The sequence below is a fragment of the Ruditapes philippinarum genome, unplaced genomic scaffold (genome assembly GCF_026571515.1).
Source record: "Ruditapes philippinarum isolate M1 unplaced genomic scaffold, ASM2657151v2 ctg3938_1_1_1_1, whole genome shotgun sequence".
In the NCBI taxonomy this organism is placed as follows: Eukaryota; Metazoa; Mollusca; class Bivalvia; order Venerida; family Veneridae; genus Ruditapes; species Ruditapes philippinarum.
The window spans coordinates 64,707-91,447 of NW_026865755.1; the positions used below are offsets into that span (position 1 = coordinate 64,707).

At 30.3% G+C, this 26,741-nt stretch overlaps 1 protein-coding gene across 1 annotated transcript; it reads right to left on the reverse strand.

Annotated features, from left to right (window-relative positions):
• Positions 1 to 13,513: 13,513 nt before the first annotated feature.
• On the reverse strand, positions 13,514 to 23,914 carry LOC132730194 (schwannomin-interacting protein 1-like). Its single transcript, XM_060716050.1, has 6 exons — positions 23,826 to 23,914; positions 21,253 to 21,420; positions 19,434 to 19,505; positions 17,183 to 17,300; positions 16,380 to 16,473; positions 13,514 to 14,871 (listed from the first exon to the last, which is right to left on the reverse strand). The coding sequence occupies exons 1-6, from the start codon at positions 23,856 to 23,858 to the stop codon at positions 14,778 to 14,780; spliced, it is 579 nt and encodes a 192-aa protein (XP_060572033.1). The 5' UTR covers positions 23,859 to 23,914; the 3' UTR covers positions 13,514 to 14,777.
• Positions 23,915 to 26,741: the final 2,827 nt, after the last annotated feature.

Below are 26,741 nucleotides of genomic sequence, written 5' to 3' on the forward strand. Positions count from 1 at the left end.
ACTTGACAAGTAATCTGTCTAACTTTTCCCATGTGACAATATCAGGAACCAAACAAATCCTACATTCTCCATCTCCTGATTGTCAGAATGCTGAAACATTTAGTATATCGGTATGAACTTGTCGTATAACGTAGGAAGAACTCACGGATGTTACATACTTTTAATATACAAATACAAACACACATGTGAACGAGTTGAATACCAAAACTGAACTCCCACTCTGACATTTGAGAATAGTATATATAATATCAACCTGTCCTAAGGACATTTTATAATGTATATAAATACACACGTTTTAGAGTTACATATATAAATCATCTTGACATAAGCTAGTCCGTATGCATCTCCTGCACTATAATACTCATAAATCATGTCATGTTCCATAGTGCACATTAAGAAATAAAAACCATAATATATGTATATACATGTTGACTTGTCATTCTTTTTGAATATAGCATGTATGACTAATTAGCCTGTGCAACCAGCTATACGACAATACCTCCATTACTTATAAAAAAATATTTAAAAAAAAAGTATTGAACAAATTATTATTTAATATCAAACATTTCAAACTCGTTCTAACAAAATTATAAAAATCTAAAATCTAAAATCAACTTGACATCTGTTTTACCCTTAAGGTAATATCCGGTCAGAGATGTCCGGTCAGAGATGTTATCTAACGACTTTTGTTACTTTATTTTGAAAAAGAAAAACGCCTTAGGAAACAATATTCGGAAATATTCGCTCAATATATTTTCTTGTCACTTTTTAAAAAGTTTTCGGATACTGCAGTCGGGTAAGTTATAATTTACTTCAACAATTTTGCAATGTTTTTAATAAGTAAAAAAATAATTATTGTTAAATGTAAAGATAATCTTTTCGAAATTTTTAATCAGTTAATATAACTGTTATTCTACAAATAATATTAAAGTGACATAAGGTAAATATTATAGCTTTATAAGTTTTTCAATAAATATTAAATTTCCTTTATTTCATCATAAAAAAATAAAAAAAAATTAATTTCTAGAGATCAAGAAAACATAAAAAACAAACAAATAAGTTAACAATTTTCAAAGAACAAATTATTTTAAGAATATTAATTAGAAAAACTTTAAGGTATAAAATTTAACAGAATTATATGTTTGATAAGAGTAAAAAAAATATTTATATACGAAAAAGTTAAAAAAAAAATATTATAAACAATTGATAATTGATAAAATGTCCAGGTGTTTCATTTCCTGTAAAACGTGTATTGTGCATGCGCATTGATCACTTCCTGTGACAGGTTCAAATCGTTGGTATGTAGCTTTCTTAATTATAATTTTAAATTGACACTCATAATTGTTCATAAATGTTTGATGTTCTTGAAGATTCTTTTAAATTTATATATATGTATTCGATATGTGTAAACGTAGACTTTATACACAAGTTGATAAAGTTATATTCGAATATTTATTGGCACATCTGTAAACGCTGTTCTTGTTTCGTCGTTGTAAAAGAATGTCTTGTTATTGAACAATACAACAAAGTGATGATAGATCTATAATTCTTCATTTATGTAGCAATGTTTTTTGAGTAAAAGATAATTAAATTAACAGTTTGCTGTTGCACGATCCTCGCAAATGTTTATGTGATATTTATTTTGGATATCTCTGTCGTGCACAAATAATTATTTTGATAAGAAGTTGTCATCAGTATTTCTCTGGGTTTTTGTTTTTAAGTTTATATAACACATAGAAAAACACATTCTATTGATAAATGGAAGTTTTTCGGCTTCTCTGGTTGAAGACAGGAACATAAGTTTATTTGATTCCACAATTTTGTTGTTGTTGTTGTTGTTGTTGTTGACGGCTGTAACAGCATAGTTATGTATTTTAAACATCGTAGACGCTTATTTCATATAGTTTTACATTGAAGAAGGTGTTTATGGTTATATCTGCATGGTTTTACATCGAAGAAGGTGTTTATGGTTATATCTGCATGGTTTTACATCGAAGAAGTGTTTATGGTTATATCTGCATGGTTTTACATCGAAGAAGGTGTTTATGGTTATATCTGCATGGTTTTTGTTGTACACAGTTTGACATCGTAGAGGCTGACTGTAATATTTCTAGTCCGGCGGTGTTTGACTGTACCGGCGAATTCGCTCGCACCTCTCTGTCTTGGCTGGACGACAAGTGATCGTTAGACCAATATTTTGCATTTTCGTCCGTTGTCAGATCGGTTAATAGATATTATATACAATAAACATAATTTTGTTTCAGATATATGAACAACAAGACAACTGTCATAAAATGCATAGGATAAGAATTCCAATGAAAGATGTTCTCTAGTGTAAGTATCTTATTTATGTAATACTTGATATTTAAAAATTTTTACTTTTCTAGACATATTTTGTTAGTTTTTAACTAAGCTATTAACTTTAGTTTATTTCGACAATAAGACTTATCCAAATTTTAAACTTTATTTAATGATTGTGCGTTGACAGTTGAAACATGTATGTATACACGTGTTATTCTAATATGAAATAAAGTAAATAATCAATTTGAAACTCATGATTAAGTGCTGTCATTTACTTTGAAATGCATTTTAATTAACTCGATCTATTAATTTAAACATATTAGCGAATAACGATCATTTTAAGCAATAATAAAAAATCTAAGATATATAGTTCTAATAAAAACAAGTTGAAAATTGATTATAAAATGAATACAACCACCAAAATTAAAAAAGGAAAATTTAATATGGTTTTTTAAAAATGTAATTTTTTGTTTTTTTTTATATCGTTTTTTTGGGAAATTTTATTTAGTTTTTTTTTAAAAACCAACAATGCCCGAGGTCATTTTCCCAAAAAATTTGTTATCAATTTTAACAGGAAAAAAACGTTCTATAACAATTTGCTAAACCTTGTTTAAAAACATTTTTAAAAATTTTATTTTGAAACCTTTTTTTTTACTTTGTAAATTTTGGGTTTTCCTTACCGTTTCTTTTATAGGAAAGGAACAATTTTTTTACTAGAAAAAGTTTTAAAAATCTTTATCGGAAACATTTTCATCAGCCATTTAATTTTGAACTGAAAAAGCATTAAAATTATGCTTTGGGATGAGGGGTTGCCCATTTTCTTTTATGGAATTTGAGTCTGATAATTCTGAATCAGTCTGCGATTGCATTTCGTCTGAATGTGCATTACTTTGAGCATTTCATTATTTGAAAATTTGTTGTTGTTGTCGAAGATGTTTCTGTAATTCAGCTAATGGAATATCATCTTCACTATCAGAATTTGACCTTTCTTTTCTTACATTCTTAGCAACTTGGGGGTAATACTGATTCTGGTATTTCTGAAGCATCATCAGTATCGCTATTTTCAGGTGTAACTACAAATGTGGCATTTCTTTTTGGGTCTGCCAGTATTATCTGCTTTTGGTATTGACCAGTCATTAATATTTGCAAGCCTAATTTGTTCTGCATGGACTTTAACTGTTGAATTGTCAAATTGATTTTTTATTATATAAGTTAATGGTGACCTTTTCTCCATAATTCTATAAAAAATGGCTTCCCAATTCACATCTAGTTTGCTTCTCTTACGAAAATTTTTTATAAAATACGGGATCGCCTATTTCAAATTTGATATCTTTTGCGGTCTTATCTGCATAGCTAGCTTGTTCGCGTTTTGCTTTTTTAAGGTTTTTTATAAACAGATAGAGAAAAAGTATTATGTTGTTCTTGTAATGCAATTTTGTGATACTCTTCGCCATGATAGCGCTGCCTTGGTTGTAGCAACAGGTCGATTGGTAATAAGGCCTCACGGTTATATAACAAATAAAATGGACTATGCTTTGAAGTCCTAGAGACATTGAATCTAAGTGCGGCTAGTGTCATGTTAAGATGAATATCCCATTGTTTGAGATTTCCCTGAATTCTTTTAGCTAAGATATCATGTATGACATGGTAGAGAACGTTCATTTTTCGCGTTTCCGGGCAGCATGATAGGTAGTTGTACGCACGTGATCAATTCTTAACTCTTTAACCGTTGTCTATAACGTAGGAAGAACTCACGGATGTTACATACTTTTAATATACAAATACAAACACACATGTGAACGAGTTGAATACCAAAACTGAACTCCCCACTCTGACATTTGAGAATAGTATATATAATATCAACCTGTTCCTAAGGACATTTTATAATGTATATAAATACACACGGTTTTAGAGGTTACATATATAAATCATCTTGACATAAGCTAGTCCGTATGCATCTCCTGCACTATAATACTCATAAATCATGTCATGTTCCAAAGTGCAGCATTAAGAAATAAAAACCATAATATATGTAATACATGTTTGACTTGTCATTCTTTTTGAATATAGCATGTATGACTAATTAGCCTGTGCAACAGCCTATACGACAAACTTTTGAACCAAACTCTGATTGGAGGATTGTTTCATTTAATGACATTGTTTATGTAATTGATTCACACACTGCTGTTGTACTAGGGACAATTTAGTGTTTGCACCAAAAGTTCAAGAATTTTTACATCAAATATAAAAACTTTTAAAAATCTTAAAATTGCAAAAATAAGCACACGGAACACAAAACGAGAAATGCAAGGGTTTGATTATAAAAAAAAAAAAAAAATATGAATTGTTAAGGAAGTCCACTATATGTCCCTTCAAATTGATAAGCATCAATCATTATTTAAAAAGCAATACATAAATTTTAAGTTCATTTATAAAGTACAACGTTTTTCATCTCACAAGTGTTTTTTCTGGTGACTTGACTTGGTAACGTCACTCTGTGCCATTCTGATCACTCTTCATTTGTTGTTATTTCTGTTTATTCATTTTGTTAAATACAAGTAACAGAGACTCTAGATAGCGACATTCGCAAATAACTAATGGAAAAACAACGTAATAATGGGAATTATGATCGTAAAATGTATCTCTAAGCAAAACAATAAGATATCACACATTTACAGTAAAAGTGTTATAATTCTAGTTATACAAGTTTCTTGAGCTTTAGTCTGGAATAATGGAGAATATAATATGAACTAGGCGGTTCCCCATGACGAAATTAATTTGGGTTAAATAGACGACAAGTTCATTAAGGAAATAAAGCCAACCTAAGGGAACTTTTTTTTCCAAAGAACACAAAGAAGCGAGGGAAAAACGGCGCAAGTAAATTTTAAGGTTGACGTCAGGGGACGTTCTACAGGTAACGCGGAAGGCTGCCCAATAAAAAGGAATTTAAAATTATACAGTCATCTTTAAATGTGGTATAATTCTGATGTTGTTTTAGTAAAACATTTTGAATCAAGACAATGTGCCAAAAGAAGAACAAAACGGCTATTTGTGTGTGCTTCCGTTCTTCACAGGTTAACCCGTGTACAAAAACAAAGAGGCCCTAAATATTTATAAAAAAATCCACTTTGATTGCTGTTTTGTTGATTTAACAAGTAAGTATATATTTTAGAACTTTCGAGCAGAAACTCATGAGAACTCCATTTTTCTGGGCATTTGCTTATGAAAATGCACCTTCAAAATATGTAGACATCACGAAAATCATTAATGCTTCCCCTGGTGGTTCTTCAATCTTTTTTTATAGTATTACCATGGCCTAGTGCCTTCTAAGTACCCTGCTGGTGCGGCCGGGCTTTCGTTGTGTTCTGTAAACGTCGCCCTTGCCATGTTGATCTGTGTCCCCTTTTTTCATATGGAGACACATTGCTTCATGTTAGAGAGGATGTTTTAATTCTCTTTTTACATGCAAAGACCTGACATTCAACTATTTGTTGCTCTTTTCGTGGCCAGACATTGTCAGACATGTTTTCCCATTTGTAAATATTCATTTTTTCTATATCAGTTTTCTCCATTTTCACAAACAGGATTCTCTGCAGGGTGTGATGAACTCAAAAGAAAGGTATGTATAATGTACTCTAACATATATTTTCAGATGGTATTGCACACACTGATGGTTTGTGTGGGAGAGAAAATAATTGAATTGTGCGAAAAAAGAATATCATATTCTTCTTCAGCATATTAGATATTTTGCAACAACTCTTCCAAAATCTAGTAACTTATCTGGAGACTTACTAGATAGTATTTCCTTGACCTTCTGGAAACAAAAAAACAATAGACATATGATTTTTTTAATTCCATACATATATAACGTTACATGTTTTGCATGATGTTTAATTCATTAGTTTAATTATGAATGTACTGTTGTACTACTATGATTTCTTAAAATCAAATATTTACCTTTGATTTCAATAACATAGATAGATGTGAAATCTCTAAAACAGGTGTATATATTATGTTTTCAGTAGTGTCACTCATTAAGCATCACGGGTAAAAAGAATTACCGCTCTATGTAAAATTATTATTTTAACCAGTTATGATTCCTTTGAAATTCGCAACTTACGATAACAAACGAAACAACCTGGTGCTTTCTCATTACCAATTATCTATTTCATGTATTCATTTTCTAGTCACACGTTAAGACTTACACATTCAAGTGTGGACATTACCTTACATTTGAAAAGCATTGTGAATATGCATGATTATCTTATTATAAATATTCTCCATTTAATTCTTCTTAATTTGATGCCTTTGGTGGGCAAAATGTAAATGGCTATTATTTTGTCACTTCCAAGCACCGGACATTCAGATGTTTAAATTTAAACATCTTAAATAAATATTGAATTTCCTTTGAATGAATGAGGGTAAATAGTTTTGTAATGGTAAGACATTTATATTCACAAAAGCCCAATACGAACTAAAACTAGCTTTTATATACTTTTGGATCCCGCGTAACGTCCGCAAAAAAACGAACATCCTATTATTTGGCACAACTTCGTATTAAAAGTTATAATCAAAGGAGACAATGTATTTTTTTTTTCTCTTGACATTGTTAGGAAACTCTGAAAGCGTTTTGGAGTATACTCAAAGTTAAGAAAAGAATTGAAAAATGACTTTAAATTCAGGCTGAAAGTTCTGACTTGTCATAATGTAGTACTTCATATGTAACAATTACTTATTACTTATTAAAGGTTTACTAGTATTTCTGTATACGTTGTCTTATAGCACCATATGGACAAATTGAATTATCTGAAAAGATCATATAATATTTTTTGAGAAAATAATTGTCACTATAATAGCTACGTTTCTACTCAACGTTAACAATTAAAGTGAATCGTGTCACGTATTGTTAGGAAGTTTGGATAAAATTGGAAATGTGAGATTCATATTGAATTCGTCCATTATCTGCAAGTTCAATGTAGTTTTCAATTATTGCAAATGGGAATAATATCCGAATTATCTTCATTATTGATGAACAAGATAAAAAAAGAGCCGCGTCACGACAAAACCAACATAGTTGGTTTGCGATCAGCATGGATCCAGACAAGCCTGCGCTTCGCGCCAGTCTGATCACGGTCCATGCTGTTCGCATTTCATTCTCTACTTTTAATAGAGTGATATATATTTGTAAACACAATTTTAGGAAACAATTGTATGCCAAGGCCTATGAAAAGCACCGGATTTACCTTACATGTAATGTAAATCCGTAATGAAAGCAAACATTTGAGCATTTATATTTTTTTCTCTTATTCTAATGAATAGCATGAAACACAGTTTAAAAGGTATGTTTCAATTTTTTACAAAAGGTACAGTAAGGTGTATATCCAAAGCAAAAATTATGAGACAATTGTTTTACAAACCAAAACTTTCATTCTTTAAATGTATCTGGATTATTCATTTAATTGATCGAGTCATAAATTGTAAAACCACGCAACAATTTAATTTCACTGTATTGAGTATCATCAAAGTTAATTGCATGTTTGACTCTCGACAAAATAATAAACAATTATTAAATTTAAAATATTTAAGGTTTTTCATAAACATTAGCACGATGTTTTTGGAAAATGATCAAAGAAAAACAGACAAAATAAATTTCATCTGTTTTTTGTTTAAAATAAAAAATAAAAAAATCAAAAAAAATTCAAATACAGTGTCCAAATTTTTCTCCCACATTGGGTCGATAGGTTTTAAAAGAATTTTGTTTCGAAAAGATAAACAAAAGATTCTTTTTTGGGTCATTGTTTCTTAAAGTTTACCTGTTCCAAAAAAAGGGAATTTTCCCCAAAATTTTTATTTAAACTTACCCCTTTTTTCTTTTCAAAATAAGTTATTAAAGGGAAAATTTAATTTATTTGTCTCTTTTTCTTGTGATTAATACCCGTTATGGTTTTCCCAATGTACTTGCTGCTTTTTCCTTTTTAAAAAGGTTGTCTTTTTTTAAGTTTAAAAGGGTAGGGGTGTATGCTTTCAAAAGGTTTTCACATAAAGGGCGCTCTATTTTTGACCTTTCGGGGGGGCCCCAAAACAATGGGGTGTCTTCTTTCAATAAAGTGTTCCTCCTATGCAGTTGAAGGCGGCTGGGGGTCAAATGGTTCTCTGGTTATTGACGCGGAACACAAATTTGTCTACGACTGACAGACATTAGCAATACAAAGTACCGCCTCCTTCCCCCCCCCCTCTTTTCTTCGAAAGGGCATAAAAACACATTTGTTTGCAAAATTGATAAAATCTAAAAAAATCATATTAAAATCGATTACTGGTAGCAAAATAAAACTTGATGTCTTTAGTAATTTATCACATTAATCTGACCTTTACAACGTCTGTGAGCTTAAAGTCCAAGCTAAAAACAAAATTCATAGCGAAACATTTCTATTCCCTGTCCTCTTATTTTATTTGAAGCCATAATGGCCGCTTTACATGGGTGGCAACTATGTATCACATTGAAGGTTCCATATAATCGCCATATGAACCATTTTTTGGAATTTTTATAACTTCAAAATTTTACCAGTTCATGTTAAACTGTTGAATTTTAGCTTAAAGGCTTCTAGGGGGAAAACGTAGGCCCGGGAACTTTCACTTTTTCAATTTCCGTCCATAAAAAAAAAAAGCACAATCGGAAAAACCCCCCCAAAATTTCCCCCTTTTGGGCCGGTTTTTAAGGGGTTTCCCTTTTTTCCCTTGTATTGCCATATCGGTTTTTATTTTTAAACCCTGGGGACTTAAAAGTCACACAGGTGATATAATCAAAGATGTTATCTTTTCGATCCTTGAAGATCGTTCCGCACGACATTATTGCTATGTGTAACATGTTTGTGGTATTCATGGTTTCTAATATCCGACCTTTTTCAATTTTTGGTAGTTCCAGAACTCCCACATGAATACTATAAAATCTCTCATGAATATGTTGCCTGTAATTTTGACAGGTAATCTGTGATATACAATCATCGAAACCTCTAATTTCTTTTCAAATCCCCATTGTATTGGTTTCGTCAATTGTTTTTTTTTTTTTTTTTTTCGTTTTTTTTTTTTGTTTTGGGCAAACGCAATTGTTTTTTACTTGGGGACAATATCCGCTTTTCATAATATGGCAAACTAAAGTGTCAACATTAAAAGTTCCCATACTAATTGCCAAAATTGAACACATCTGGCGAATATTTCGGGAAAATTTTACCAAATTCATAAATTCTCTTTAAAGCCAGAGTGGGGCGGTGGACGGGTAAATTGTTTCCTTTTACAGGGCACGAGTCAAAATTATATGTCTTTTTCTGGTAGAAAAACGCTCCATAGTAAACGGACAAGAACATTCATAAAGTCAAGCTTACCATTGCACAACGGATGCCGGACTTTCAACTTACGCATTAGCCAATATTCAGCCGGATATCAAAAGGGTCATTTCATACAATTCTGAAGAATCAACTTAGAATTTGGCGAATAACTGCCAGGTGGTTACTCTATTTGCAAACAATTGGCCATACCTTGGGCTTTAATAAAGAAAGACTCTCCTGTCCTAAGTTTGAATAAATTAGTAAAATATTTATAAATTAAAAATGCAGATTATTGTGTGAATATTAATAATAATAATGGACGACGACAAAACTAATTTTAGGTTGGCCCCGTTTTAGAGGGGGTAAAAGTTAAATCTCGTTTTGGGCCCTGCAACACTTGAAATTTTTTGTTGTGCTCCCTTTTTGTTTTAGACATTGTAAACAGTCGCCCATTTGTAAAATGTTTATTTTTTTATTTTTTTCCCATTCACAAAAGATATAAAAATCTCAGGGGGGTGATGAACTCGAATTTAAAAAAAAGTTTAAAGATATTTTTTTAAAAATACATGTTATTAACAATGTCACTACATTTCTTGGTAGGTAAAAAAATTTAAAAAACAAATTTAATTGAATTTTGTGAAAAAAGATCAATTTTTCTACGACATTTCCCGGGTTTTTTTGGGAAATTTAATTTTCCAAAATTAACTTACCCCCGGGAATTTTTTTATAATTTTCTTTTGGGGTTAAAAAAATTTTTTAAAAAATGTTAAAACCCCCTTTTTAATTTTTTAAAATAAATTCTTTTAAATTTACCTCCCTTTAAATTGGGGTTCTTTTATTTATTAGGGTTTTCCTTTCAAAAAGTTTGAATGTATTTTTTCTATTTTATTTTTTTAAATTCTCAAAAACAAAAATTTATTTTAAATAATCAGCCTGGATTTGAAAAAAATTTTAACTTTTCCCCTAAAAATATCTTTTTTTTATTTTTTAAATTTAAATAATTTTTTCACTTTTTTTTCATGATAAAAAAATTTTAAAAAGGGTTTCCCCAATTAAAAGCAAAAATTTTTAAAATTTTACATTTTTAACACTAAAATTTTCTTCAAAAATTTAAACGTTTTTAAATCTTTTGCAAATAATGCGGGAAAAACAAATTGGTTTTTAAAAAATACCTTTAAAAAATAAAACTTTTCCAAAAACCCTAATTTTTAAAAAAATTTTAAAGAAAAAATTAAATTTAAAAATTTTAAAAAAAAAAAATTTGAATTTTTGGGAATTAAAAAAAATTAAAATATAACTAACTAAATTTTTTTAGTTAGCTCTTTTAAGGGGTAATGTTTAAATCTCGTTTGGAAATGCAACGCTTAAAATTTAAAACCAACTGACTGGCTCCTTTTCGGGGCAACACTGTCAGCATGTTTTTTTTGGGTAGAAGTTCATTTTTTTTTTTGATCCCCCTAATTCACAAAAAAATTTAATCTCTACAGGGTGTTGTTTGAACCTCTTTAAAAAAAGGGAACATGTATTTTTGTTCAAAAAAAATATATCTTACAAAAATGTCACTACTTTTTACTTCCCTGGTATTTAAAGGGAATTTTAAAATACTTTGGGAATTTTGTGAAAAAAAAGATCAATTTCTTCTACAACATACTCGATATTTTGGCAAAATTATTTCCAATATCAAAATACTTACTGGTATTTTTTTCTTAGACTTTTGTGGGGTAATAAAATACTTAATGTTAAACCACTCTAAATATTTTTAATAACTTCTCTTGAATCCCTCACATAAATGATATCATATTTATTGCACGGTGCCCAATCATTAGTTTAATTGCCCACTTTACTATTTTAACTACTTTAAATTCTTCAAAACACATTTACTTTTAATAAAGATAAAGCTGGATTTGAAAATCTTAAATTGAATGAAATATCTTTTTTACTTATTATTTAAATAAGTAGTCACTTATTTTGCATGATAACAAATTGAAAAGGTTCATTACAAATGCACAATTATTGATATACATGTACACTATAATTTCTTCAAAATGTCACGATTTAGCAGAACAACGTCACATTCATGATATGTCAAATTCATGATATGAGTGACCGTGGTGCTATGTATATAACGCATTCATTTCCTATTAAACATGTCAAGACAAACAAATTCGAGTATCTAGATAACAATTATTTGAACCGAAGTTTTGATTATTGATTGAGAATTAAGTATGCATGAACTGTTGGCACTAATTTCCGTTATAAATACTTCATATTTACTCTTCATATGATATTTTGATGACTAAAAGTGACTCTGCGATTCTTTTGTTTCTCCGAGCATAGGACGAACAAGGAGGTAAAAGTAAATGCATTTGTATTTAAGTGAACATTCAATGTCTTTTTAATGAATGAAGTTAATAGTTTTGTATAGTGAGGTATTTGCTTTTCACAAAGCAATAGAACTTATATTGTGTTACACTTACAATACCGTATAGTCCGCAAAAACCAGACATTCAATTATTTTTACGTCTTTTTAACGACGTTACATAATTTGACTTAAGAGACAGGTAATTTATTCTTGACAACCTTAGGAAACACGGTCATTATTGTCGAAATGCTTGTGTATGTTTATAAACTCAAAATGTAAAGCAAATAGGATGGAGACCTTTAAAAAACAGACTGAAAAAATATATTAAAAATATTCAAATTTATTCAAAAACTTTTGATGTCTGATTGCAAAAATTTTTTGAATACTGAGGTTAATTTCTATATATGTGCCTTAAACATTTAAAAATTATGGGTAAATCAAATATGTCAGAAAAGGTAGTGAAATGCAAATAAATGTCACCACAATAGCTCTCTTCACCCATATATGCCACTAAATAATAAAAAAAGAATCGTGTCAGGAAAGTATGTCTCTAAGCAGCGTTTGGATAAAACTTGGGAATATGCGATCACATTAAACTGTCAATTACCTCCCTTTCAATACCTTTTAAAATTTTGGGGCCCATTTCCCCTTTATTCGGGGAAAATTTTTTTGGAAAAAAATTTAGCACTAACACACTATCAACCAGCGGGGGAGAAAATATCGAATAGTAAAAAAGTGTGTTTTAAAAACCCCTTCTCATTTGGCAAGAAATTTTATGTGCAAAATTTTTTTAATAAATTCATTTTTTTTTCAAAGGGTTTAAATTTTTCCATTTACACAAAAAAACTACAGAAAAATTTTCATTTCCAGGGAACCCGGGATGTTTTTGGGTTTTTTCATCATCGAAAAAATTTCCCGAAAGGGAAAAATGGCGGCAGAAATTTTCCTTTATAAAAATTATTCTTTATATGTCACCGAAAAATTTTTCCCAAAGGTAAACAGTTAATGAACTTTCCCCCCTCTTCCCTGTCATTTTCATGAAAAGAAAACTCACAAGCAAAAAATGTGAATTTTTATTTTTGAAATGTACTTGTCATTTTAGGCGGTGAAACAATCATTCAGGGCGCAGCAATCACTTCAAGGGTGCCAATCACTTCAGGGCAAACATTAAAAGCAATCACAAAAAGCATTTCATTCTATTTGGACGATGGCAATCGACCTATCAAAAGATACGTGAGGCATAATCAAGTAACAATCAAACGTTTTTGGATATATTCGAATACCACCAAAAAATTTTTGTATGGTTAAGTCTTAAAAACAAAAGTTTGAGCATTTATATTTTTTATTTATCTCATTTTTTAAGATTTATTTTGAATTAGCATGAAAACAAGTTAAAAATATGTGCCAGTTACAAAAGGTACATTACAATACAATAGACTAAGACAAAATTATGAAAATGTTTACATTTTGATTTACAAACACCAAAACTCTCATTCTTAATGTATCTGATTAATCATCTATTGATCCAAGTCATAAATTGTAAATAGCGCTACAAATGAAACAACATATTGATATTATCGAATTTATAATTGTTTTTTTGACTCCCGACAGTAACAATAATAAACAAGTAAATGTAACATTCAAGGTTTTTTTTCATAATCAAATTTGCACGAACTATTACACAGGTATATCATATACGAATCAATGAAATACACATTAATTAATAAAAACTTTCTTCATATACTACCTTTATTGAAATTTAAACGGAATATAAAAAATAAAAAAAATTGATGCTTATCCTGTTTTAACAATTTTGTCGAAAAACCTTAAATACCTGTTGTTGCAGCTATCTCTTGTATAATATGACATAATTAGTTTAAATGAATATGTCTCAAAGTGATAACAAAAACACAATTAGTTCAATTATTTTGGTAAATATTAGTTAATATATTAAATGCAAGCCACAAAGTGAAATTCCTTCCTGCTCATTGTTAATTAAATGTGTGTTGTGAAACCCACACATTATGCAATCACAAATTAGTATTAGTTATTCACTTCATTAAGTCTCAAGCCAGATTTATGTAAGGAAATTCAGATAATACTTTGTCGACGGATACCATGTGACGGTAAGCTTTTTCTTTTAAAAAATTGCCACATTCAGATTAAAACTAAAAGCCATGAAAAGAAAATCCAAATTAAAGTCCTTTACAAGATGGAAAAACCATTATCAATAGAAAAGCATTATTTGTTTTTTAAGAATACATGTTAACACTAATTAACATACAAGAAGTCAACTAAATGGCATTACATGACATATATATTGTTAGAGAAAAAGGACACATGACACAGATCTTTATTCCATTAATTACGGAATGTCTCAACACCCTAGTTATCAACTGGTTTAAAACCACTAAACATAAAACAATCTTTTCTTTCCGTAATCATTTTGTAAGTTGCTAGATTATAATTATTTAGCTAAACATGTATATCCATACATATGATCACTTCAACATGTACATTGTAAATTTCATAGTGTATGTCATGTATGTATTGTTTTATGCCTTTTAAATTTTAAATCACTTTCTTGTACAACACAACATAGTCCTTACATTTATGTTACTTCCAAATTACATTTCTATATGTTCTATTAGTATAATTTGCGAATCTACTCATCGTAACTGTCATAATGCTTTTGCATGGGTTTTGCATGTGACAACTTCCGTCCAGTCTTGTGTTGTTCTATATAACACAGCCTATGTTAGTTTTTTGATATTTAATAGTTATATAATATGCTATCTTGCTGGGAGCTTTCCTTTAACACTAGTTGTCTTGTTTCCTTTATTCCCTCCAGTTCGATTGGCACGCTCTGCTAACTCTTCCGCTCTCCTAAAATATGTAACAATAAAATCAAATCACCGTGTAATGATAAAATTCAGCTTTATAAAAAGCTCAATAGTGATCAATGTGATGCAAGAACGATAGCGTTTGAATACAGATTTTCAACAAAAAAAAAATTGATTGAAGAGGCAAATCTCATTCTATTTGTTCTGGACAATCAGACAGACAAGTAATGGCAAAGTTCTAAGCATCAGAATAAAATAAAGGAACAATGTAAAATTAACTAGTTCATATGTAACAAGTATGTTGAAATAAGGCAATTCTAAAGCTTAAACTTAAAAACATATTGTTTGCCATTCGATAAAATCTAGAACATTATTTAAATCGATTTCCCGAGCAATATCAAACTGAATGTGTACATATACATCACATAATTTGACATTTACAGTGTTAGTGGAGCTTAAAATTCAACCAAAATAAAATCATAATTTTAGTTGACAAACATTTCAATATCTATCTAACATCCTGAATATTTGTTTTTATAAACAAGCAATTATCATAGTATTGCAAGCAATCCATAAGTCCCCTACCGGTTAGAACCCCATCAACATTCTGAAGGGCCATTCACTAATGTTTCAATTTTTCTCTATTTTAAGTAAATTTGTTGGAAAAATTCTTTAGAAGTGATCACAGGAAACAGTTTTTTATGACAGACAGACAGACAGACTGAAGGACACTCTAAAGTTAATATTTGAAACATCCCTGTTACCAAAATATAACATTTTTTAAAAGCAAAATTCTTAAACAGGAGATAACTTTTGAATTAAGATGCAATTTCATAAAAAAATTTCAGCTCTTTTTGACTAATCACAAATATTGTTATATTTGCCATGTTTTTTAAGCCTATTTGTTGCCAAGGCAACTCATATTTTTTCAAAATAGGAAAAACAGATAAGACATGCATAATCTCAAGACTGCCATCTACCCATATGTCAAGTTTCATAAAAATATTTCTAGTACTTTTTGATATATCACTGGATTCAGTTTATGTGTAAAATTTGCCCATATTTTCAGTCTCTGTGTTGCCATAGCAACCGGAATTTTCAACATAGGAAGAAAAGAAAAAGACGTGCATAATCTCAAGACTGCCATCTACCCATATGTCAAGTTTCATAAAAATATTTCCAGTACTTTTTGCTTTATCACTGGATCCAGTTTATGTGTAAAATTTGCCATATTTTTAGCCTATTTGTTGCCATAGCAACCAGAATTTTCAATATAGGAAGAAAAGAAAAAGACGTGCATAATCTCCATACTGCCATCTATCCATATACCAAGTTTCATTAAAATATTTTCAGTACTTTTCAAGTTATCGCGGGATCCAGTTTTGTGGACGGACGGACTGACGGACTGACAGACGGACAGACGGACGGACGGACAGACGGACGGACGGACAGACGGACGGAGGGTAAACCTAAAGTCCCCTCCGGTAAACCGGTAGGGGACTAATTATTGCCACATCTTCGTTGGTGGAAGAAAAAAAATACTTGACTAACCTTGTTAAATCTTCTATATCAACCAGCATTGAATCCTGGGCCATGTGTAACTCGTCTCTCTCCATAAGCAGATGTACGAGTTCCTCATTTAAACCTGAAAATATAACAAAATTTATAAATATCATCTAATATTGAAGTTGTAGAATATTTGAATATGTTACAAAAAATTTAGGCTAGGCTAGGACGTTATTTACAAATCAATTATTGACATTTTAACATTGAAATGTTCAAAACTTCATATAGAAACAGATCAGACATACTAGAAAAACTGTCAAAACATTTATTAAGACCAGTAAGTATTGCTTGTATAAAAAGGACCATAAATCGTAAAAGTTAACACGAAATATACATTTTAAGTACACATTGACAAAACTGATAGAAAAGTTTATCATCCAAAGACTTGAAAAATTATTTTGATTAAATGATAACAAAAAATTTATTTTCAAGCATACATCGAAGAAAATAATGCACAAATGAATCATTCAAAAACGTCAAAAAAGATATTTTGATTCAATGAATGTTGGATGGGGATTCTAACTCAGCCACCTAATATCACTTAGTACATAAATCATCTTATATGATAACTTCTGCTAAATGCAAAAACATTAAAACTTTACAATATTTCAGTTACAACAAGTATGTTAAAGTACTGTATACAAAAAGATGGTCGTTTTTTCTTTAAAATTGCTGTAATGTCAGTTTTACATATAAATTTTCTTGAAGTAATTCGTAAAAATCTTAGACAAAAACATTAACTTTACACACGAATGTCTCCTTTGAACTTTGTTTATACATGTACTTACTTTCAATTTGTGTTTGTAAATCGTTATACAAGACTTGAATGGAAGCCAAATTCATCTGTTGTAGTTGTCTTAAACTAAGTTTCTTCCTATGTTTCTCACCAAGGCCTGGAATTCCAACCTGTTAATAACAAATTTAATATAATAATATTACAATATCAAGGAGTCAAATTATATGCGTAAAATTATAAGAATCTTACACTGGCTGCCGGTACAGACCGTAATATCTAGCTCGAGGGTAACTGTTTACGGCGGTAATAAGGCTCTGTCGAGTTTCTGCTAAACAGTTAACCGAGAGCTAGATATTCCCGTCTGCACCGACAGCCAATGTTTGATTCTTTTTCTTGCTTATATCATATCAATTATATTCAGAACAGAAATTACGAAAACTGATATTCTCATTGCGTACTTTTTCTTATAGTAGCGTATGAACTTACAACTTCATTCATAACGGTTAAGTGACGTCATTTTAAGAACGCAATTCATTCATAAAAGGCGAACTGCAATGACGTCATTTAAAGCACGCGACTTGTCTTACACGGGAGGTGTCAGACAGGGTTTTCTAGCACCGGTGTAAACGGTAGATAACCCTGTCTGATATGCAAGACAATCCTGTCTGATATGCAAGAATATTATATATTGTCCCAGATAAAATATAGTGTTATTTCAGCATAAATGACCTGTTGTTTCGTGAGAATCATTAATAACATTGAAAAAACATAAAAGTTTCAAAGTAACTAAAGCTGGTTACATAGCCTATCTGTTTTGTTATGATTATATGTGTATATCAGTTGACTAATGTTAAGAAAACATTAGCAGTGCACTGATGCTACTGACAATTAAACTGCATTGAGAATACCAAATAAAACTAAACATTTTAAAAATTGAAAACCAGCATGTTTATCATTTTGGAGTCTAAATACTTATCAAAACGAAAAATCCAAGTAAAGTAAAAGATGATTAAATAACTTTAGTGACAAACACAAAATAAAGAGAATTCAACTGAACATTTGGAAGTTAGTTCATCTACTCAGTAAGTTTCCCTACATTATTTCAGATAAAACATTTTTACACTGAACTTGACATATTTGCTTTGTGTGGATGAGAATGTTCTCCTCTCTGCCAGACTGGAGTATATTACAATAAATTACGGCTGATATATCAATACAGTTTTGTCTTGTTGCATCCACCAACAATAATCAATAATTTACTTCTAATGTGAACTGACATGACTCACAGCAATCTACTACTTCGTTTTACCATACGCTGGGTTAAAAGAAAAGTGTTTGTTCGATTGTGTACTTAGTTACACGGGAGTTTCTTTTTCTCAACTGCTTTTTTGTTTATGTAATAATGAGTCTGGTGTTATTTGAAGTTGGGAGTTAAATAATGTATTAGCAATGTAGAGTGTTTATAGACCTTTCTTTGTGAATAGTTTATACATGTTTAAACAGCATGTAGACTGTCCATGTATAATTTTCTATAACTTGATCAGTGTTGTAAATAATTTTCATTTTTTCAAAAGAATGCAAATCCTGAACAAAATTGAAAACAGTTACCAATTTTTTTCTTGTAAATAACGAATTAAATCAACATAAATTGTTTGTTTGTTTCATTTTACGCCTTTTTCCAACAGTATTTCAGTAATATAGGCGGGTAGTTTCCTAACCACCGTTCCTGGAGAGTTACACCAGTACTAGATTACCTTCCTCCGTGCTAAACTACCAAAACATCTCCTGGGGATCGAACCCACGCCAGAGAGGTAACTGGATTAGAAGTAATTGACTCTAACTCCTCAACCACGGAGGCGGTTACAACAACATAAGTCAACAAATATAAAGTTGAATATATTGAAATGGCATACAATATGATTCCATAATCGATGAATATTGTTATGTTTCTTTTGCTAATATAGAATAGGAAACTTGATATAAAGTAACTAAACTGATTAAAAACTGTGTACACCTGCACTTTATAGCAAATCATTTTGTGCTGTTTTATGTTCTGCAATTTTTATTTAATATTGTTTCCGTTGCTTCTAAAGGATCACTCCTTTCCAGATTTTTGTATGAAAAATGTACATAGAAAGTTCCCCTTTGACTTGTTATGTTCCTCCAAATCAACCCGTTATCTTATCTTAATGTGCCATTGCTAATACTGTCAAATATTCCAGGTTAGATTTAAGGTAGCCTTTAGAAATAAACTCCAAGGTCTGTAAATAAAAGTTTTCTGTAAAATAATAACACAAATTTACCATTTCAGCCATTGGAGATTTCTTCTTTAACTGCTTCTCAATTTCCAATTGCATATGTGCCATAGATCCAGCCTGTATTAGAAATACAATTTATCTTTACACATCATTCTAAATTATTAAAGAAAATATGTGCAGAAACAAGATTGGTGTGATCATCAAAGTTTTTTTTAGAATTAACGTTAGATTTAAAATAATGTACTGAAAACTTTTATAAGAAATAAAAAATAGCTAAATATTCAAGCCATGTGCCTTAAAATTTACCAATTTCAATAATTTTCACTACAATAATTAATCAAGACCTGAAAGTAGTGTCTGTGTTGTTGTTTTTTTTTACAATTTTTAATAATATCATAAAATATAATGTATTTCGAATTTACACATGGGAAAGTTTTGAAGTCAAAATTAACTATACAGATAAATAATTATGTTGTAAAACAAAATGTACAAAATTGTCATATAGCATTTTATGCACTAGAACATGAGATTAATCATACCATTTCTCATTTAAAATCCACCTTACAACATGTTACCAATAAACATAAGGTTTTGTTGGGGTTTTTTAAAATTAAAGTGTCAATTTGAAGATACAGATAAGGTTTCATTCACTAAAGAAAAAACTATATAAGACAGTTATACTGACAGCCAGGAAAAAAGTGAATATTTGATAACATAATTGACATTTTTTTCTCACAACAAAATCTAATCGTGTATAAACCAACATTGATTTTCAGAGGTAAAGCCATGTGCCTTTTACCAATTTCAATACTTTTCACTACAATATTTTTTTTAATAATATCATAAAATATAATGTATTTCGATTATACATGGGAAAGTTTTGAAGTCAAAATTAACTATACAGATAGAAATTACCTTGTAAAACAAAATAAGGTTTTGTTGGTGTTTTTTTTAATTAAAGAGTTAATTTGAAGATACAGATGATGTTTCATTCACTAAAAAACTATATAAGAAAGTGATACTGACAGCCAGGAAAAAAGTGAATATTTGATAACATAATTGACATTTTTTTTCTCACAACAAAATCTAATCGTGTATAAACCAACATTGATTTTCAGAAGTAAAAGTCTAGACCCAGATTTGTAATGTCGCTGTTGATCCAATATAATTGCCTGTAAGTTTGTATGTAATGCCACTACTCCTGATATACTTTCTTGTATAGATGTAATAATGTACACATGGACTCGGTAAGGTAAACATAATGATTAACCTATGGGTGTAAAATCCCCTTTGTAAGTGTACAGTGCCAAACATTGAGAAAAACAGTGCAAACTTTGAGATTAAGAATGGACAATAAGTGACATTTGACCAAGTTAACAGAATAGTCCAAATGAAAATTTGATTTTCTTAATTGCTTGTCTTTTGAATAAAATATGTTTTACAAAAACGGCAATTAAAGCAAAACTAAATAATAGATCAGGATCAGTTAATCAACATCGTATATGGCTTTACATGATCCGGTTTGCTATCTACACAAGATCCATTGTTAAAGGAATAACATTATTCTTAGTCTACATTTTATAGAACAAAGAAGTTAAAAGACATTAACATGTTGAAAGGAAATGACCTTAATTTTGACATCTTTACAGAAAGATTCATTGAAATATTTCATTTGATGCTTTGATATTTCTTGGGATCTCACAATCCTGTCAAGGGATGGAGAACTTTTTCAAGGGCACATACTGTGTTACTAAAGTACTTATAAATAGGCATCCTATAAGGCAAGACAAGAATTAATCTACTGTGATTCATAAATTGTTAAATGACACTTCTTTCCTCTAGTGTTGGAGTGAAATCAACAAACCTGTGCAAGAGCCATTTTAGCCTCATTTTGTAGTTGCTCTTGTCTGGAATGAAAGTCTTCACTTTTTTCTTTTTTATCACCAGGTTTTAATCTTGGTGGACTTGACCTCTGTATAGACGTTGTTGGTTGGGTAGGGTTATTTAAATCAGTTACAGTACTCAAATTATTCTGGAACAATAAAAAGTACATTGCATTTATTATTATTGCAGTTTCTAAATATTCCACACCAAAAAAAAATTATATTAATCTTTTAGAGATCAGAAACTAATCATTTAACATTAACGAGGTTGTCCAATCAACGATTCACAGGAAATTAATTTCCAAAATGATATTCTTCCCCAATCTCAATAAGCAAATACAATTGACAAGTTTAATCATGGGAAGAGCGAGTTTCTTCAAATTCAACTTTTCTGTTTAAAGCAAAACATGTAATCAACATGATTAAATCTTAATTCATAACAAGAGGGCCATGATGGCCCTGAGGTCGCTCACCTGTATATAGGCCCCCCCCAACCACCACCACCACCCCCCCCCCCAACGTTGCAGGGCCAATTTAACCCAAGGGCTTTTTATTTGCACAAACTTGGTAGACATCCATAAGAAGATGTTTCATGCTAAACATCTAAGCTCTAACTCTTTGGGCTTTTTAAAAGAAGATTTTTTTTTAAGTTTTTACTATACACATATAGTTAAAAACAATGACACCCTGGGGCCGGGCCAGTTTTGACCCCAGGGCTTTTTTATTTGAACAAACTTTGTAGACACTTACTAGAAGATGTTTCATGCTTAATATCTAAAACTCTAGCTATTTGGGTTTTTTTCAAAGAAGATTTTAAGTTTTTGCTATACCACATATAAAGAAAATCAATGACCCCCGGGGCGGGGCCAATTTTGACCCCAGGTCTTTTATTTGAACAAACTTTTGTTAGACACTCACTAAAAGATGTTTCATGCTTAATATCTTAACTCTAGCTATTTGGGTTTTTCAAAGAAGATTTTTTAAGTTTTGCTATACACATATAAGGAAAATCAATGACCCCGGGGCGGTGCCAATTTTTGACCACAGGGCTTTTATTTGAACAACCTTGGTAGACACCTATTAGAACATGTTTGATGCTAAATATCTTAGCCATAGCTCTTTTGAGTTCTTTAAAAGAAGATTTTTTAAGTTTTTACTATATGCATATAGGGAAAATCAATGATCCCCCGGGGCGGGGCCAATTTTGACCCCAGGGCTTTTATTTGAACAAACTTGTAGACACTCACTAGAAGATGTTTTCATGCCAAATATCTTAGCTCTAGCTTTTATGGTTTTTTTAAAAGAAGATATTTAAAGTTTTTTGTTAAAGTTCTGCATGGAATTAAATCTTTGAACATTTTTTAAAGGTGACCACCAAAGGAACATTCCTGTGAAGTTTTGGATGAAATTGGCTTAGTGTTTATGAGGAAAGGTCATTTAAAGTAAAAGTTTACGGACGGACGGACGCTGGACGGACGGACGCCGGACGAAAAGCGATCACAAAAGCTCACCCTGTCACTTTGTGACAGGTGAGCTAAAAACAGCAGCAAAGTAAACTCTGGTTGAAACGGAAGGCAAACATGGCTTTGAGTCCATATCAGGACATTACAGACCAACTGCAATAAAAACACATTGTCCATGGGGTTACTAACAACCTTTGACTATTTCTAGCATACAGAGGACAATAAGGAATTATTTAATGACAACTGGAAAATCATATAAAAATAAGGATTCAGATGAGCTGTAATTCCTAAAGATGGTCTGCAAACAGTTTTATCATCTTCTCTTTTCTTATCTTCATATAAAATAAGGTTGAATAACGATTGTAAGTTATATGTTAAAATCAATGAATGGGCAAGGTAAAATCTTTTTTGAAAATCAGATTTATCCTGATAAGCATGTGATAAAGAAAGTCAAAAATAACAAGTAGCCAACTTTTTAACAGTACACAGTGACCTAGATTATAATTTTATTTCAGCTGACAGAATAGTTTTCTGTTTAAACAATTTTCATCCAACTTCAATAAATTCAATTATGTGCAAGAGAACTTGATCATGCTTAAAATAAAATTCAATTGCTTGGGTTCTACTGGATTATTCTCTTGTTGTCACATTTAATCCTGAATTTCAGGAAAACTACCAAATAATACATACTTGCTACTAATATCAACCAGCACATGGTAACTTTTTTCCTAGTATAGTACTTTTTTGCCCAATGCATTAAAATTGGCATTTTAGTTGATGTTAATTTTACCCTGAATAAAATTAAATTAAGATCAGAGAAAGAACTTTGGTTACAAGCTATTTTCAATATCTTTTTTTTTAATGAATGAGAAAAGAAAATTTTTTCAAGCAAAAGTATGTTGCATTTTATAAAATGCATGCTGGTAGAACAAATTGTTAGGGAACCAGATACAGCACAACTTAGTGATGAAGCTTCTTGTTCCTTCCTAAGATGGCTTTAGTAAGTCTCACCCCAAAAATTTCAGGATATGTTCTTACATGAAAGGCTAAAGTGACACTTACTGAACTAAAGTTAAATCGACATATCTTACATCCGAATCAACAAGGTTACTGACTTTCTTCATGAGTTTCACAAATTGTCATGGATTTCATGTTGCCTTGGAGACAGCCCTTCGTTGTCGTGTCACGTGGTGACTCTTCATAAAACATATCTATATAAAAATAAAAATCAATTGTAATACAAATAAATTGTCACAATGTTGAGCAATAAAATTATTCTGGAAAAAGTAATCCCTTGAAAGCATTAAAAACAGCAAGATTGCCACTGACTTAAGCTAAAACAAATTCAGTTAAATAAATCTTATTTATTAAAATTATGCAAAAAGAGTGAAAAATGAAGCTGAACAATTAAGTGAAACATTAATATGTATCCCTTCTTAAATGTCTAATATTGTATCTCTTAACAGATGTTCACTGAAATACAGTTTTCTTACATTTGGTTTTTAATAATTTGTAAGCTGAGTTTCATTTAAAACTCATATTACTGTTTTTAATTTGATTTCCCATTAACATCACATTAAGAAAGAATTTCATGTTTTCTCCATTTTCTGATTTAATCAAAAACCTTTTAAAGAATACACTTAATTAAATATGACCCCCACCTTTAGGAAAGATGAACAAGCCATTAGAGGTTATACAATAATAAAATACAACAACTTTTGTCATAGATTTTCTTCAATTTTTTGTCATGACATTTAAAACAAACAGATGAAATGGTATATAGTAGTTATCCTTATAATCTTTTGGTTGATTTAAATGAAAGTCAAAAAATCATTTGAACAAGTTTAAAATGAGTAATTTCTCAATTTTTTTTTTCTTTCATAAATGGACGATTTTAAATATTTAAAGTATTAATTTAAAAGGATAGCTTTACAGCTTTTCTTCTCGGTATTAATCTAAAACCTTCCTTTTTTGTAAACGTGTTTTTCATTGGTCTTTTAATTCTTTATTTCTATTAGTCCAAGTCGTTTATATAATGACGCATTTAGTATTTCACGCTACTTCATTTTTTTGTTTGTGTCACAGTTCTGAGAAGATTTGGGACACAAGAGAGATGATAAAAAGTACTGTGAACATAATCATATGAGTTTATAAAAAATTTTTCCAAAAGTGTTTTTTTAAAACTTATTTTTTTTTTTGACAAAAATTTAGAATGATCAAAAACAAATTTTTAAATATTAAACCCCATGACAGCGTTTTTTTTTTTTAAAAAAAAGTGGGATGAAACAATCCTAAAAAGAACAAATAAAATTAAATTAAATATATGATTTTATTTTCCCCCGGGATATAATTTTACTTTATTTTTTTTTGGTGCCCCCCAAATTTATCCTTTTCCCCCATTTTTCAAAAAATTTCCCAAATTGTTCAAAGCGTTTGCTCAAAATGTATTTAAAAACCCAAGGGTCATGAAACTTAACCCCGGGAAAGGGGGTCAACATGATTGTTTTAATTGTGCCCCCTTGGGGGTTTTTCCTTGTGGGTTTTTTCAGTATTTTGAGATTATTTTCCCTTACATAGTAGAAAAAATTTCCCCATGTTTTAATATTAAAAGGGTTTAAAACCAAAATTTTATAAAAAAAGGGAAGTAAAATTTTTTTCATTTTTGGGCAGTTTTCTTTTTCCCAAATTTCCCAAAAATTTGTGGTCTGTCACTGTTTTTCCAAAGCTCATGAAAAAAGACATATTGGGCCCGAACAAAATTTAAACAACATTTCAACCCGTATCCATTTTTAATCGGGGATAAAAGTTTGGGTTTTTATATGTTTTTAAACATCATCATTTGGCGTCATCATTTAAGGCCATCCTTTCTCCAACCCATTTTCCCAAACTTTTTCCTTAAAATTTTTTCCCTGAATTGGGTCCTTTGGGGCCGAAAATAAAACAGGGAAAATTTACTTTCCCAAAATAATTTCATTAAACACTGAAAGGGAAACCCTTTAAAGTAAAATGGCGTATTTTTTTCTTTGGGTTTAATAAAAAACCATGAAATTTTCCTTTTAAACCAACCCCCCCCGAAACTTAACCTTTTTAATACTATAATACAACCCTTTTTGATTTTTTTACTATTATAAAAAGCCTATGATACAAAAACTCAAAAAAGAAGTAAAAGAGGGAAACAATATTTTGGGGACTGCCCCCCCCATTGGGGGGAAATATAGTTTTAATTATAATGTTTGGGGATAAAATTAGGGATCAAGGTACCCATTTTTATAAAAATTACAATTATTACATTCTCAAAGAAAAATACAAGGGGGGAAAAAACATGGGGGGGAGGGGGGTTAGGGGGGACAATTGGGGGGGGGAAAAGGGGATAATTTTAATTTTAAAGGGGATTTTAAACCCCTTGGGGGCATGTCCATACAAAAGGTTTTTCAAAAAATGAATTGATTTTTCAAAACTAGGGCCCGTTTTTGTAAAGCCTTTATATAATTTAATTTTTTTTTTTTTAAATTTTTTGGGTATTAAATGGGATTTCTAGCCCCTTTTTTAAAATTTTTTATTTTTATTTTTGGGTGGTGGTTTAAAAATTTTTTAACTTTTTATAAAATGGCTGGGGGGGGTTTTTTGAAAGTTTATTTTTCCAATTTCCCCTTTTTAAAAAAAAAAAAAAAATTTGTGTAAAAAAAAAAAATTTGGGTTAGCACTGACAGGTTTTAAATGCAAACAACCCTTTAAATAATTTCCCTACAACCCCCTTTAAAATTTATTTATTTAACAAAGGTTTAATTCCCGGCACCCCCAGGGAAAAGTAAGGGGGTTTTTCACTTCCTAATTGGGAGTTTGCTTAAAATTGGGAAATGCCCTTTTTTTAATACCCCCCAATGGGTTTTTCTAAATTTAAAACCCAATGCAAAACAATATAATTTTTGTCTTTTTTGAATCAATCCAATTTTAAAAATGCCTCTTTTTTATACCAGAATCTTTTTCCCCTTTTTAAAAATATTCAA